Raw genomic sequence first — 15,625 nt, 5'->3', positions numbered from 1 at the left:
TCTAATCTTTTCCCTAATAGCTCCAAGGTCAGGACCTCGCATGTTGCCAGGCAAATTGAGCGCTATCCTTCTTAAAGACTAATGGCAGCGAGTGCCTAGTCCGTAATGAGGCCTGTAGTGTTGCTCTAAGTGATTGTAATGAGCGCTGATTATAACGGGACAGATAAATCAAAGCACCGCAGTCACTGTCGGCCGGCCCGGTCCAGCCCTGGGAAGGGAGCTGGCCCTGCCAAGCTGGGCCTGGGTTCTGCCAGAGCCAGGCACCCCATCTTCTCACAGGTCTGCCCAGCAATGGGCTCCAGCTCCACCAGGTGCAGGGCTTATCTTGTATTTTCTGCTACATGATGGGTCTTCATGCTGCAGCATCTCCCAGGAGGTGTTAAACATACCTGCTTGAAACAGCTTGAAAGAGTTCAGTTGGAGACTTATTCAGATCACTGAAAACAGGGAACAACAGGAATTGTTTTTTTCTACAGGTGATATATTTTCCATTTCAAAACTTATTTCCTCGATATGGAGGAACCCCTGAGAAAACATTGCAGAGCTGGGAGATTTTCTTCTTGTATTTTCTTTAAAAGAGACCAAGTTTTGGGGGATTTCTGAGCTGTGGAAGGAGGACAATTGAGGGTATGGGATGTGGCCAAACCACATTAAAATGCAGACTTCACCTGGCTGAGAGATTGCCCAAATACCAATCAAAACACTTTGAAAATACAGCACAGAGGGTTTTTTTTCCTTAAGTAAATTATTATATATCTTGTTTTCATCCTTGCCCCCCCACCCCCCGGCCCTCCAAGTTTATTGCAAGAAAAGATCAGGTCTGCACAAATGTGGCCTCTCACTTGTAAAAACAAGGCAGTGTTGTGTTACAGATTAGTTTATAAATCCCTGGTGGCTTCACAGTTCACTGCCTACAGCTGCTGCAGATGGGCCTGGGTTTTTGTCTCTTCGCTGTGCTGCAGCCGGCAGTTGAAGGAGAAAATGGAATGATCAGGTTATTAACATGTAGGCCGTGAGGAAGAGGCTGCACAATGAGAACAGCTGGTGTTGCTGTCTTGGCTGATGCAGCGGAGATAATCAAATCTTGCCTTTTTTGGGGGGGGTGAAGGCAGAAGACACAGTGGAGAGTAACACAAACAACGGCTTATGATATTATACACGGGATTTAGAGTGCATGGTAGAAGTTGTCAATGGCTTACAAGTTGTTACACAAAAAAGCAGTACCAAAAACCCCCCTGTGAGCTGGTAATGAACTCGGCTGTTCAACTTGCTCTGGTCACTCTTCAGAAAAACGCAATTTTGGCTACTTCTTGTATCAAACATTTTTAACATTGATCAAGCTATCTTTTAGGTACTGTAAGGTGCCTGTCAAAATGGTGTCAGAATGCTGAGCTGTAGCTTGAAAATGATGGGTTATAAAGCTACTAGGTAAAATATTTTGACAGGAGTCAGTAAGGCGCGTTGACAGCATCCTCGGCATTATCTTCTCATCTTCTGTCACTTGCATTGCGTCTCCCGTGCAGGCACAGGAGGGGAGCCACTGTCCCCAGCCCCCGGTGGGCCGGCTGCTGGCAGGCAGGACGGGGCTGGCTGCGTCCCCAGGCCCTGCAGGAGCGGCAGCAGCCGCCATCCCTGGCTCACCTGCTGGGCACTCCGGGTCACGCTCGGCGCACGCGGGGGAGTGTCCTCACCCCAACAGCTCTTGCCCTTTGGCTGTCCTTGCCCCTGGGGTTCAGGGTCATTTCCTCTTCCTGGAGTGCAGATGCTTTCACCTCAGAGGTCTGAGCAGTCGGTGCCTGTGGAGAGGCCCTACAGCTCCTTCCATATAGCAGTAGCCTTTTAAAGGCATTTCAAGCTAACCCTAAACAAGACAGCACAAATAAAATATGCTCTTACTATTATCTGTAGTTGGGTTTAGAGTTACCTATGCCTAGTGTCTCGGTATCTTTAGTAACTTCTGCATGACCCTGTTTTCTGCTTTTGTGCTAAATGCTCCAGGGTTCCCTTTATGTAAGGCTGCATCTTCTCTTAGATTTTATTATTTAAAGATGTAAAATTTTAGTGGGGTTCAGAGCTGGGGAATCAGTGCAACACAGTGTCAGCAAATCAGATGTCTTGCTAGTATATTCTGCTAGCCATTTGGAGTAGTGTTGAATTTCTGGTTCTGTGGCTGCAGGTTGCAGTGAGGATTGTTAGCAAGGCTCAGGAGTTATGTCTCCTTTTCTTTTGCTTGGATGAAGAAATGAAGGGGCTCTGAAATGGAAGTGAAGAGCATTTCTGTTTCATCTTTGCTTTTCTGTAGGAAAAATACTTATATCTGAGCATTTTGAACATGCTGTGTATATGATGAGGACGAGACACTGGTTTTTGCTAAGCACTGCTGCTTGTTTCAGTTTTTCCAACTTGCAGGAAATAGAATATATCACGGATTTGTCGAGACTAAATGGCAGCTTGGGGTGGTGGGGGTTTATGTGTGAGATGAGACCAGCAAAACTTCGAGCCCAGAGCTTTAGGTCTTGCTGACCTCCTGTTCACATCTGGTTCCTTGGTGCTTGGTGAATTGACTGTGCTGACTCTACCCGTGCAGGGCTGGCTGTGTGAACTGCTGCGCTGGAAGGAAAACCCAAGCCCAGAAAACCGCACCCTCTGGGAGAACCTGTGCACCATTCGCCGCTTCCTGAACCTTCCCCAGCACGAGAGGGATGTGATCTACGAGGAGGAGTCCAGGCACCACCACAGCGAGCGCATGCAGCACGTGGTGCAGCTCACCCCCGAGCCTGTGCAGGTCAGAGCCCTTCTGTCTCCTCAGGGTATCTGTCTGGGAGGACTGGGGTAACACAGGGGGGTCAAGAGTGCAGCATGGAGATGGGCTTTTTATGGATTGACTGAAACTTAAAAGTACTTCTGAAATTACCATGCTGAGCATTTTCACAGCCTCATTGGGATTGTTTTGCTCCTCTCTACGTTTCTGACTAGTATGAATTTTTGGTTGTACACCCTTGTTCTAGTCTTGTCTCAGGTATTAGTAGAATGAGAAAAAAATACAAGTATGTATATAGAAAACCAAGTGCAAAAAACAGACTTTCTTCTTTGCAATTCCAGCTTCAGTCAGAAGAAAAAATCAGATTAATGTGTGTTCCTAATAACTAGTAATGCATGTCACAAACTCAGACATCTGCAGATGGTCAAGAGAGGCTCAGGAGACAATTCTTCAATCTAAAAAGCTGAGGCAACACCTTCCACAGCAGCCCTGCTTCCCTTCAGCCCTCCAGTTCAGCCCCTGGCACTCTGTACCATTCACTTGCTGCCAGATTATGTGACCACTCTGGGGGTTGTTGGTACTGTGCATTTCTCTGATGATCTTGCAGTTCCTCCTCCCACCTTCACTCTCCCCATTGTTTGATGGTGGATTGCACTGCTTTGCTACTCTTGCTGTGAATCTTGGCATTCAGCCTCTATTCTTTGTTGCTGCTCTTATGCTCCTGCCGTGGCTACCAGCTATCTTGCCCCCTTTTTCCTAAAGGTGGGAGGTTTCTCTGTCTTGTCCTGCCCATCTGAAACATGTAGGTCTCGCTCAGATTAGTTATTGCCTAGTTCAGACCCTTTTGTCTCTTCTGCTAACTTCTTTCTCCGTGCCTTCCTTTGTGTCTTTGCCTAAAAGAAAAAAAAAAAAAAGTTTCCTTGGGTTCAGGTTCGCAGGGCTGTAAAGAAGGGGAAGCCCTGTAAGTAATTAATTTAGTAAGTTTTGTCTTCCATGTCCCAAAAAGTTTATAGGATCTTGGAACCAAGAAGCTGCAAATAGGTAAAGAAAGGGCCAAGCTAACATGTGGGAAGACAATTAGACCTCTGGAGACTTAAACATATTAACCCAGTTCTGATGCCCACAGCAAGTGAGAATATCCTCTAAGGGGCACAAAAAGTTTCCCTGGGATCTTGTGAGTGACCTTGATGATTAGCCTACTTCCCAAAGCCTTCTGCACATCACTTTTCTGCATCATGCAGGTTGGGTCTTGTGAGTGACATGTTACACTGTGTTGGAATGCTGTGCATTTGTATTTGTCAGCAAGTTACAAAGCCATGGATTAATTATTTATTACAGTCAAAATATGAAAAATGAAGAAAAATAAATGGAACCAGCTGGCAACTTCATACAACAAAACTCTGGAGACTGGTATGCAGTTGTTACAGTAGGCTTGTGTTTTGGGGGTGCTGCATTTTAAAGCTATGCTTGCCCATCCAAAAACCCCAGTAGGTTTCTGAGTGACACGCTACCAGTGCCAAGCACAGAAGGTCTGCTGTCCACCTGCTCCCTACTGTCAAAAGATACCCAAGACTAAGTAATTTTTGCATAGTTTTCAGTCTCTGGGACTTGAATTGTTTTGAGAAGCAGGGTTTGATTTTTAGCTTTGCTGCAAGGGTCACTATTAGGTAATTAGCCATGAAGAACCAATGACAGCAGCCAGAGATGTAAAGCTGACGTCCTCACACTTGCAGTCATTGGAGATTTTGTGACACTTTACATAAGGGTAGGGGTCTTGGGCCCTGCTCCTGGCTGAACTCCAGGCCAAGTAATTACATTCTGCCTATCTGAAATTCCCCCTGTAGTGTCAAGTGGGAAAGCAACTCTCATTTCCTTCTCAAAGCAGTGGCGGGTGCAGAATGTCTGCCACAGTGCCTGGCTGCATTCTAGCAGGGGGTGAAAACATCCAAGAGCTGCAGTCACCGACCTACTTTGCTTTGCAGGTTTGCTGGTGAGAAGTGTGCTGTAAGTCAAGCCCTTACCTGCAACCTTGATAGCAAAATGACAGCCCTTTGAAGGAGATACAAGCAGCAGTGCTGTGAATAACAGCCGGTGCAGACCTGTAACATAGAAGCAGGCAGGATCTTACCCTCTGTTCTCTCTCTCTGCCCAGCGCATCTTTCTTTTTGCTCTGATGGCTTAGGTGTGTGTATGGTAACTTCTCTCTGATGCTTGAGTGTCCTGCTCCTTCAGCTGAGAGACTGGGAGAGCCTGAAAACAGAGAGGCTGTCCCACACTGCTGCCAGACTTACCAGCCACCATGACTTAACCCTGTCTGGGCTGGGGACATCCCCCTGTCAGACTGGGAAGAATATCCTAGCTATCATCACAAGAGGCATGACCAGGCAAAAGATGTGGCTATATTGCAGTCTTTTCATCAGTATGGCTTCTTGGAAATGGCAAAGATATCATTGTGATGGGTTTTGTGTAGTTCACTTGCTGCTTACAGGGTTGAGGACGCTTCATGTGAGGGAATTACCCCAAGCCCTGGATATGGTTTCGGTCTTCTATAAGGCAGGGTGTGCTCAGTGGGGCAGTTGTGCTGTAGGAGATCAGCTGGACACCGGCTGGTTCTTCATGTTTTAAGGGATTGTTGTTTCCTTTGTGAGAGATTCTTGTTCTCACTGGTTTGGTATTGCCAGCCTGCACCTCACTGTTTAGCTTTAGCTTCAGAGTTTTAAAACCAAACATGTTTATTTTTCCCTCTTCCATTACATTTTTTTCCATTGGACATATATTAATCCATTTAATCAATTATTTTAATTGTTTCTGAAATGAAATAACATCTGTAGTGGAAGCTGAATGTTTAAAAAATTCCTCCCTGTATACTTGATTTGTTTGTTATTGTGCTGAAGAGTCATAAAATGTGAGCCCTGTGGAGCTCTGTGACGTGGCTGTGTTCTCTGGCAGCACTGGGTGTGGCCGTATGGACGTGTCAGAGTGTGGATTTTCCTTCACACGCTGGTTATGGGGCATCCATGCTACACCTACATGTTGCTGTGCATGCAGGCTGAGCTTGGCACAGCCTCTCTTTTGGTTTTTAAGGAAATTGAGGCGTCCATTAAGAGGCTCTCCCTCCATTCCATGCAGTGTGGTGTAATAGCAAAGTGCTGGTAGGAAGAAGAGCAGTGAGGTTGTTGCTAGCTGAGTACCATAAGGACATCACCTCTGAATTACACAGTGCCTGAGCCACAGGTTCCTGGAGGGTGGGAGGGTATCCTGGAAAGCATTATTACATTTTTGCAGTGTTCTCATCCTCTCCCACCACTACCAGCAGGAGCGGGATCCTGGCTGGCTCTTTGATCTGGCCTGGCCTTTAGCAGTGTGCCAAGTAGTCCCTTTGCAGAAAGCAGTCCTCCTGCTTCTGTGTTTAGCTCCCTGCTCTGCAGAGGTGAGCCTTCCTTCCCTGTCTTCCTTTCCATCCCTTGCTAAATCCCACCATTCCCTGGCTGTTTGCTGGCACTGGACCTTTCTGGAGTGTTAATGCTGACAAGTGCCTACAGCTGCTTCCCATTGCCAGCCAGGGATTCCGTGTTTGTTACAGACATGCTGGGACACAGTAAATCTAATTTCTCTCCCTTCTCCCACTGTTTGTCTGCTGTGTCCAAGGTGACCACTCCAGAGAGAAACCATCTTGCCTGGCACTTTAATATAGTGCTAATTCATTGTTAATTGCTGGGGCAGAGAAACCTGACTCCATTGGGAGGGCCATGAATCAGGCTGTTGTCTCTGGAGTGTCCGGGTGGGTAAGCTGGTTCTCTGGAGTAATGAGCCACCACTGCAGCACAGGACCTTCTGTTCAGAGAATGTGGGAGCCTTGCCTCTCATTTTCTCTAAGTTGACAAGTAGATCTGAAGCTAGTAGGTATATATGTATTTAAGAGCAATCAAGTGTTGCTTTCTGGTACACTATTACTTTTGTCGCTTTTTAAAAATGACATCCCTTCACCCTTTTATTTCTCAGAAGCTTTGATTTAGACAAATCTGGCAGTATATAATTGTTTACATCATAAATTGTGGAGGAACATTAGTAAATAAAAGAAGGCGTAGTAAAAAGCTCTAGGAAAGCTCTTCTGTATTGTGTGTTCACTGCAAACATTGTAATCTCTCTTTAAATATGCAGAAAATAACACAGCACAGAAGTAAATACTAATTTTATAATTTTGCGAGGGATAGAAGGGAATGAGTACTTTAGAAATAACAATGAAATACAAAAGAGCAGACCATGGAGCCCTCATAAAAATGGGTCAAGGCAAGTGGCGATGGCAATCCAATGAAACTAATTTCATATTCTCTTTCTAGAAGTAATGAAGAGGGGGATGAACACCACAGTAGTGCTTCCTAATGAAATATCTGATTCTAAATAATGTCTTGGAGTTCATGGGTCACATAATGCATAGCACACAGATGGAAAAACCAGTGAAACTTGAAATTTCTTAAAAAATAATATTAATTAATAATACTTAGGAAATCTTAGATGATAAGTGAAGCAAAGCTGTGTTATTCCATAGGGTAACATGGTGGGCTTAATGATCCTTAGGATGATGTGCACAGTGAGGTTTTGCTGTGTTTGTCTGAGTTACATCAGGGGATTTTGCATGCTGGAAATTAGGACTGAGTTGTCTGTGAGACTTGGGCAAAAATTACTTTCCCAAACCGTGCTAGCCCTCTGACTCTGGTCCTTACTGTTTTGATACACATTTTTTGCGGGGATGCTGTGCCCTGTGATTCATTCTTAATGGCTGCACCGTGATGGTTTTGCTTTTTCGTCATTTCTCTGCTCCCAAAATACAGACCATAGATTGCTACCCACTGTTGTTTGACTCTCCAGTTCTTTAATCCATGGCTGGATGTGATGTCTGCTCAGACAGGAGTGGCCAAGACTGGTGACACAACTTGTATTCAGCAAATCCAGATGGACTTCAAGAGAAACTTGTATTGTAGGTTATTCATTGCACTCAAAATGCTCAGAGCTTTGGTTTGGGAGGGTTTCACTTTGATTTTTTTTTTCTTAGATTGAGAATTACAGAAGGAAATGTGTGTCAGAATGAGGTCTGTGAATTTTGTGAGTAGAGAATATCTCTCTTTTTTAGTTGTTAAGTACTTGGACTTTTATTCTTTCTCTCATCAGAATTAGACAACAGTCAATTTCAGTATCTCCTTTCAGTCTAAACAATTAAAAACCACTAAAAAAAGTCTCAAACTATGTAACTTCTGTTTCTATGCAGTGTTAAAGCTGAAAGTAATATTTATTGCAAATGCCACTCAAGCTGCATTTATCTCTACTGTGTGACTGCTTTTGGGTCAGGGTAAAGGAACTGTCTTTAAAACATGTGGTACATGCAAAAAAAAAATTCTCAGGCATCTTCCACTTCTGAGCTGCTTTCTCATGCTTCTCCAGTACCTATGCCCTACAGCCAGAGATGGTGCATTCTGAAACACCAGCTGTGGCTGCATGCTCTGATTCCCCATCCTCTTGGTGCACACCATTTTTCTGATGGGTCACAGTAGTTCAGGAGTCTTGCACAAGTTTGACAGAGGCAACAGAGGCACAAATCAGACAACAGCCCCCTTACATTTGGCTCTGAAGTATCCCGTGGATGCTCTTATGATTGATAGTTGCCGCAGTTGCAGGGAACAGCACTGAGCTGTGACTGCTACAGCCAAACCTGCCTATTGCACCATCTCAGCTGTTTCTGCTTAGTGTGGATATCTAATGTGGCTGAAAATGCTGCTGATTTTTATTAACATTAGGCCTGTTATTCCCCTTGAATGATAGCTGGGAGTGTACTTGCAATTAAAGCCAAACTGCCTCTGTTCTAAAATTAGTTTAGGTTTAGTACTGCTCCATTTAGCCCTAGAAATGGGAGATCAAGTAAACCTGCAGAGTTTCAAGTTTTCCTGTGGTGGCAAGTTTAGTCTTGTCAGAATAGTACATCCTTTTCACATTTGTACAGAACCTGAAACCATGAGGCCACTTCAGTGACACCTGTTCCCAGACAGCTTTTGTTTAGTCCAGAATCAGCTGAGGACAGGGCAGGAATGAGGTGGGACATGAAGGAGCCCTGAGAATATGAGTAGTGCTTTTCTTCAGCAGCATCTCACAATGAAGATGACTCTGAGGGTACATCTCCTGTGAGGCTGTCCCAGAGCAGCTCTGCTTGGGTTGCCCTGGCTCCCATGGCAAAATGCTCCAGGCAGAAGCTTCCCCTAAAATCTGAATTTGCAGATTTAGCACTGCTGAGACTTGGCAGTGAGCAGCAGGGTGGTGGTTTGTGTTGGTGTTGCTCTGACAAGTTGTCGTTTTAGCAAATGACATCACTGTAGCTCTGGCCCCTGTTGTCTCACCCTTTTGCCTTTCACACACAATCTGACCAGATTTAGTCCTCATTTCTTACAGTCCTGGCCCCGTTGTAAATGCTAAGCTGCTAGTGTTGTAAGGAGTTGTAGTAGGTTGAGGATGAGCAAACACAGAGAGCAACATCACTAAATAAAGCTCTTTAAATTCACATAACCTTTGAAGCTTGCCAGCAGGCAAACCTTGAAGGCTGAAAAGCCACTACATGAGCCTCTGTTCCATTTACATTTGAAAATTTTTGCGTTTAAAAATACTGCTCTTTTTAATTTAATTTTAATGCTTGCTAATTACTCTCTGTCCCCCACACTTGTTCATAAATTATAGTATCAGGCTTCAGAGATATGTAAATGTTTATAGGTTATTGGCTGTATGCAACATTTTATTCTCAAGCTCTCTACAGAAATCTTAGGATAAAATTAGAGGCCTGGATCATTGCAGCTGGTCTTTTTCTGCAGATAGGCAATTATAAAAATTACATGGGGAGGGAAACCATTGAGAATAGTGCTACCAGGGCACTTAGCACTGCTTCACCCTCAAGGAGCTACTCTTCCTTCCGTGTTGCACAGCATCCTCCAGGGAAGTGGTGCAACTTCTAGGCAGGGCTGAGAATTAGGCTGTGACAGAGCAGGACAGAGATGGTCAGTCTCCTTGCCCAGGGCCAGTCTTTTTTTGGAAATTCTTTGGTGTGTTCTTTTTTTTCCTTTTTTTTTTTCCTTTTTTTGGTTCTCCGAATGGTTGGAAATACTCAGAGACTGTAATGTGTGCAGAGATAAGGTTTTTTTTCATGGTCAGTATATTGTGTATGTTGTTCCATGTTTGTATGGACTTTTATAGGAATTGCAGATTGAAAGGAGAAGTGTTTTCATGTGCATGCACTATTCTCACGCATGAAGTATCCAGAAGTACAGTAGCACATATTTTTTCTCACAGTCATCTATGCTTACAGTGTTTCAAAGAATATTCCAAAATATCTTGGCACAGACAAAGTGAAGCTGTTTGCAAGATCCCTAGCTGTGGAACAACAAAGGCTACATTCTCAACACGCATCACACATGACTTTTATTAAAGTCTTAAACAAAAATCAGATAATGTATTTAGAAAATTAAACTTCATCATTTATGATGCTACTCACATTGTGAAAGGAAGTTGGTATCCCCTTGTGCCTCCTTTCCAATGACTTCTCTCCCAGTTCTACTCACTTCTTCACATTGCAAATGAGAAGATGAAAATCTTAACTACAAACAAGTACATTTAAAAACCAGTAATTTAGGACTAACACCCATTGTGGTGCCTAACTTAAAAAGGATTTGCTGTTCAGAAATAAAGGAATACAAGCATTTATAAGGTGCCTCTGGTGGAACATTTGGAAGTTTGAATCGTCTAAAATCATTATTAACCTTTTATCATTACATATGGCAGAAAGGATGTGGTAAATCACAGAACACATTCTGGATATTACAGATGCAGCCATCTCATTTAATTTGTGTTAAAAACATTTTCTGTTTCCAGTTGAGGCTAAATTTTGTTTTATACTATTGTGCCATTATAGTCCAAAATAATGTTGACACCCTTGAAATTTTCTAGCTGCTTTTTCCTCAGATTATTAAGCCATGCCCATTAGATGTGCCAACTTGAATCCAAGGCACATGGGCACAGAGAGCTGTGAAGAACCCCTTCCTTCCTGCTACAAGTTCCATTATGTGGATGTTGAGGAAAGTGAGCGCATTGTGCACAAAGTGTTAGTGCAGAGCCATAATTGTTCTGGCTTTTTATGAGCAGTATGTGGCTAAGTCTCATGGTTAGATCTGAAAAAACTTGGTATTCTCAGTCTTGCTTGCAAAAGCTTCACAGCCAGGATTTATTTTGATGGGATTTGGTACCTTAGAGTTGAACCATACAGGGTGTCACAGAAGACCCTTGTACCCATGAGAAGGAAGAGCTGTCTCCTCTTTCTGTGCTGTGTTGAGGGAAGCTGTGGTAGCAACTGTGAATCCATCCAGTTGTAGCAGAAAGAAAGAGACACACTAAAATTTCAGGACTCAACAAGCCCCATAAAAAGATCTGTCTGGACAGCACTTTACTAGTTAAGTGCTAAGTTATTATTATTATTTATTATTTATTTCCTCTCCTATTTTTCCTCTTACTGAACAAGGAGGAAATATCTTTGTTCTTTCATTTGAGAAGTGAAATAAATGTATTCCCTGCAGCATTTGAAATTTTAATAATCCATAATAAATAAAATCATATCTAATAACATAACTGCTTTCAATTGGCAACACGATCTCCTAGATGCATTGCAATGGCAGAAACATAAATAGTTGCAGCCTCTGAAAGCCTACTTCCTATTTGCTAAATATACTTGGCTTGCTTTAAATTCCTTTGTGTGCAGTCATTAATACAATCCTCTTTGACAGCATTTAATTAAAGTGCTTTTCTCTATTAAATTCATTAAAACTTTTTTTTTATATACAACTGTTTCCCAGACACTGAATGTTAAGGACCTGTAGGCCTGTCTTTAAATAACTTCTCTCTCCTTGTTGTAAATTGTTAATTAAATTTAACTTAGACTGTTTAAAGATGTCTTGGAAAAGAAAGCCAGATTTCAGGATATGGTCTCAATCATGGCTGATTTTTTTTAACACAATTTTTTCCATGTAGTTATAGACTGCGTGTTATATTGTTTATGAATGTTGCTGTACTTTCAGCTGGATCCAAGCAAAGAAATCCCCTAAAAAGCTAATTTCCATCTCACTTCAAAAATTTCCGTCTTTTTAGTGCAGTTTCTTAGCCTAAGAGGATTTGCAAGGGGGGAGTGCGGAGGGAGGAGCTGTTTAGTATTAATAGATTATTGACAGCTTAATGTCTTGGCACCTAGACAGCCCATAAGGTATAATAAACAGGAAGCTGTCTGATGTGAGCGCAGTCAATAGCGTATTCAATCAGAACCTTTCAGTTAATTGCTGGTTGACCTCAGACATTTCCTTTAAGTGAAACTGTCCTTCGCTCAGATCTCATCTGGGTTTCAGGGTTTAATTTGAGAATGCCCTTTCCATATGGCAGCTTGTGCATACATTCCTGGTGGAGTTTTGCTTTGCTCCCATGCACAGCATTACGAGAGCCAGTGTGTGCCCGGAGCTTTGCAAATCTCGTAGCCGTGGAGCAGGGCTGGGAATACAGCATGGAGCTGGGTTGGGAGTACGCCATGGAGCTGGGCTGGGAGTACGCCGTGGAGCTGGGCTGGGAATACACCATGGAGCGGGGCTGGGAATACTCCATGGAGCTGGGCTGGGAATACTCCATGGAGCGGGGCTGGGAATACTCCATGGGGCTGGGCTGGGAGTACGCCATGGAGCGGGGCTGGGAATACTCCATGGAGCGGGGCTGGGAATACTCCATGGAGCTGGGCTGGGAATACTCCATGGAGCTGGGCTGGGAGTACGCCATGGAGCTGGGCTGCTGCTGGGCAGCAGCACCACAGTTAAAGCAGGCAGGGTTGTAAACTGACGTCAGGGGTACTTTGAAAGCAGCTGGGCTGTTGCCGAGGGTGCTTTGGATGGAGTCAGGCACAGCTTTGGTGCCTGGAGAGGCACTGCGGCATTAACGAGCCCTGACCTGGCACCTGCAGATGTGCAGGGCTGCAGCCCAGTGTGGCTGCCCTGGCAGAGGGGTCGGCACTGCTGCTCCATCCCACCCGCGGGCACACATTCCTCTGCTCCTCTGCACAAGTGCAGACCAGAGCTCATTTGTATTTAGTTTCCCTAATTCCTGTACTTAGCCATTCTAATTTTTTCGGACTGCATATCTTGACGAGGCCCAGATAAGCTACAAAGGCAAGCAGGCAGGAAACCACACGGGCAGTCCCTGACCCTGACTAACTGGAAACCATCTGCTTATTTGGGGAGGAAACCTCCATGGAAATCTCTTCTAGCAAGTCTGCCACATTTGGGTTTTCCTTCCTTTCCCTCCAACTGTTGACTCGGAGCGTGTGTGTTTTCCACAGGCTGGATCAGGGAGGGTCAGCTGTGGCAGTTCTCCTTTGCAGCAAAGGGTCTGGATTTCCCGATGGCAGTGAGTAACCGCCATGTGAAGGAAATGCTTCTGTATCAGAGCAGATTTAATTTACACTTCATGCAGTCAGGAGACATGTTTTTGTCTCTAGATCTGCAGTATCTTTTAGCCACTGATGATGCATTCAGCCTGTGGTTTGCTGGAAGGAGTATTATTACTTTTAATCTCGTAATTTTTCCCTGGTTTTTGATTCACTTCTGTGGTTCTCTTTGTCCCTCTGCATCAAACAAACTTCTTATGCCTTTTTAATGGCCTGATTAGCACCAGGGAAGCACTGCTGACTTGGAGTAGTGTTATTCCTGGTATTCTCTTGTTTAAATGAGATGAGGAGTAAGAATGCTGCATTGCTATGTTTGGGATCCATTAAAGTCCAGTCTGGACCCCTGCCTGAATCAGGTTGTAAATCTTTTGTCTTCATTCATGCATGTTGGAAGGGTGAGGGGGAATAGTTTTGAGATGATACTCCCTTTTTAGGAAGATTGAAGGATAAGAGAGGTTTGGAATAGTTATTTCTGGAGAGAATGGAACAAAACCGTAGCCAGACAGGACAGAACAAGTGAAGAAATCCCAAGGTACATGTGTGACCCTGGGGCCATCAGCTGCAACACTCACACTTTGCTCCCAGGTGTCTCTGGCCAGAATATATTTGGAAGTACTTTGTGGTTTTATCAGACTTACTGGCCAAGCTGCTAATCAGTGTTACATTGACCAAAGGACTCCCACATGCAATAAAAATCATAAGCTTTATTGGATTTTGAGATAGAAAAGATTCTCATCCATCTCCTTTTATAAACTGCATTACATTTTGTTCTTTCAGAGCTCCCATCAGTACAGCCCTTAGTAAATGCGATGGTGAAGGAGGTAGGTGGGTAGTGAGCTGCTCTTTCTTGGGTGGTACAGCCTAGAGCTATAGAACTGCTTGAGCTGAGTTAAAGGGGTTGCTGACATTTCTGAAATGCTGGAAGAAAAAAATATGTTGGTCCTTTCTAAATTATTATTTTCAGTTCAAATAAAAAAAAAAGGTTTGCGGCAGTTCAGAGCAACAAGCAACATAATGCTTTGAAGGAAAATAGGAAGAACTTGAAGAGCAAAAATTTTTCTGAATAAAAGCAACCAGAATATGCTGTTTCATGAAAAATGTCTAAACAACTGCTTGAACTTTTTCAGAATATTCACCCCTCTGCTGCCCCAGGCATACAGTTTGGCAAAGTAGACTTTACTTAGTCAATACTTTGATGTCACTCAGTCGATATTTTTGACCAAAAGATTTTTGACTGAAAAATGCCACACAATCCCAACTTTATTGAAGCAAAGAATAGTGTTTTGCATTTCTAGCAAAAGCCTGTGGCTTCTTGCACTCAGACGTACAGTAGCTGCAGGCTTGTGTTAAGCGTGAGCTTTACCCCTGTGATTACATGTGTGCAGCCAGCCATGGACAGAGAAGTCCATGGAGTTCCCCACAGCAGTCAGCAGCAAAGCTGGATGGATCCCAGGGCCGTAACAATATCATCTTCTGCTCTGTCCTAATACTACCCCTTTGGCCTTACATTAAACTGTTTTATTTTAAACGAACTAAAAAACTGTGACTATAAACTGCACGTGCAGTTGACTTTCTATAAAGTAATTTTCTACCAGCATCCAGAATCTGTAAAATAGGTACAGGTCAGAGTAGTGAGACATGGAGCTCAACAGCATGGGGCTGAGATGCCAGGGTAGCTTCCTCTGTTTTTTGCACATGCTCACCTTTTCTAGAGCTTAACCAGGAAGATAAAGGATTTCAGATCTAATTCTCTGAGGCGTCCTGTCTTCAATGACCTAATCTGTGCAGGAGACTGTACTTTGGTCATTTGATTTTTATTTATCTAGTTTCAAGCTAAGGGTATAATAAAGCACATTATGCCAGTTGTGTGTGTGGTAATACTGGATATTTTGCTTTTACCATGGTAGTTGATTATAATGCACTTTTTAAGACTCGCTTTCTAAAAAAAGGAATATTTATACTTTTATGTGTTTGATTCACACAGTATAGTTTGCACAAGTCCTGTTATTAAGTGCATTGGTGGTTACATCTCAAAAGCCAAAAAACATGCTGAGTAGTGTTTTATCAGCACAAATCTGCTATTTTCACTAACCATAACAGTCAGGTTCTCCTGACTTCTAACTGCTCCCATTGTAAAAATTAGCAGTACAGTTGGGTATTCTTTAAACCGCAAATAGCCATCTGTAAGGACCTAAAACAGTTTGATGGGACAAATAATTACCCCCCCACCAGAATCCAGTGTCTAATCCAAACATATCCTTCCTGAAATAATGCAGTGCCTACTCCTGGTCTGAGTAACTGGAAAACAACATGATTATATGGCGCCATTCATGCCACCATAGTTAGGGGTTTAGGGCTTG

The 15,625-nt window shown here is 43.5% G+C and overlaps 1 protein-coding gene across 1 annotated transcript in view; it reads left to right on the top strand.

Moving 5' to 3' along the window:
• Positions 1-15,625, top strand: part of SATB2 (SATB homeobox 2) — a 128,482-nt gene that overhangs the window by 100,579 nt on the left and 12,278 nt on the right. The window contains exon 10 of the mRNA XM_054277672.1: positions 2,588-2,785. Within this exon, the coding sequence (XP_054133647.1) occupies positions 2,588-2,785 (198 nt within the window). The remainder of the gene's footprint in view (positions 1-2,587; positions 2,786-15,625) is intronic.

Source organism: Melozone crissalis, unplaced genomic scaffold (genome assembly GCF_028551555.1).
Source record: "Melozone crissalis strain CALT ecotype California unplaced genomic scaffold, PUWL_Pcris_2 ptg000023l_1, whole genome shotgun sequence".
NCBI classification, from domain to species: Eukaryota; Metazoa; Chordata; class Aves; order Passeriformes; family Passerellidae; genus Melozone; species Melozone crissalis.
Note: the sequence above shows the minus strand (reverse complement) of the source record. Positions and strands in the feature narration are given on the sequence as shown.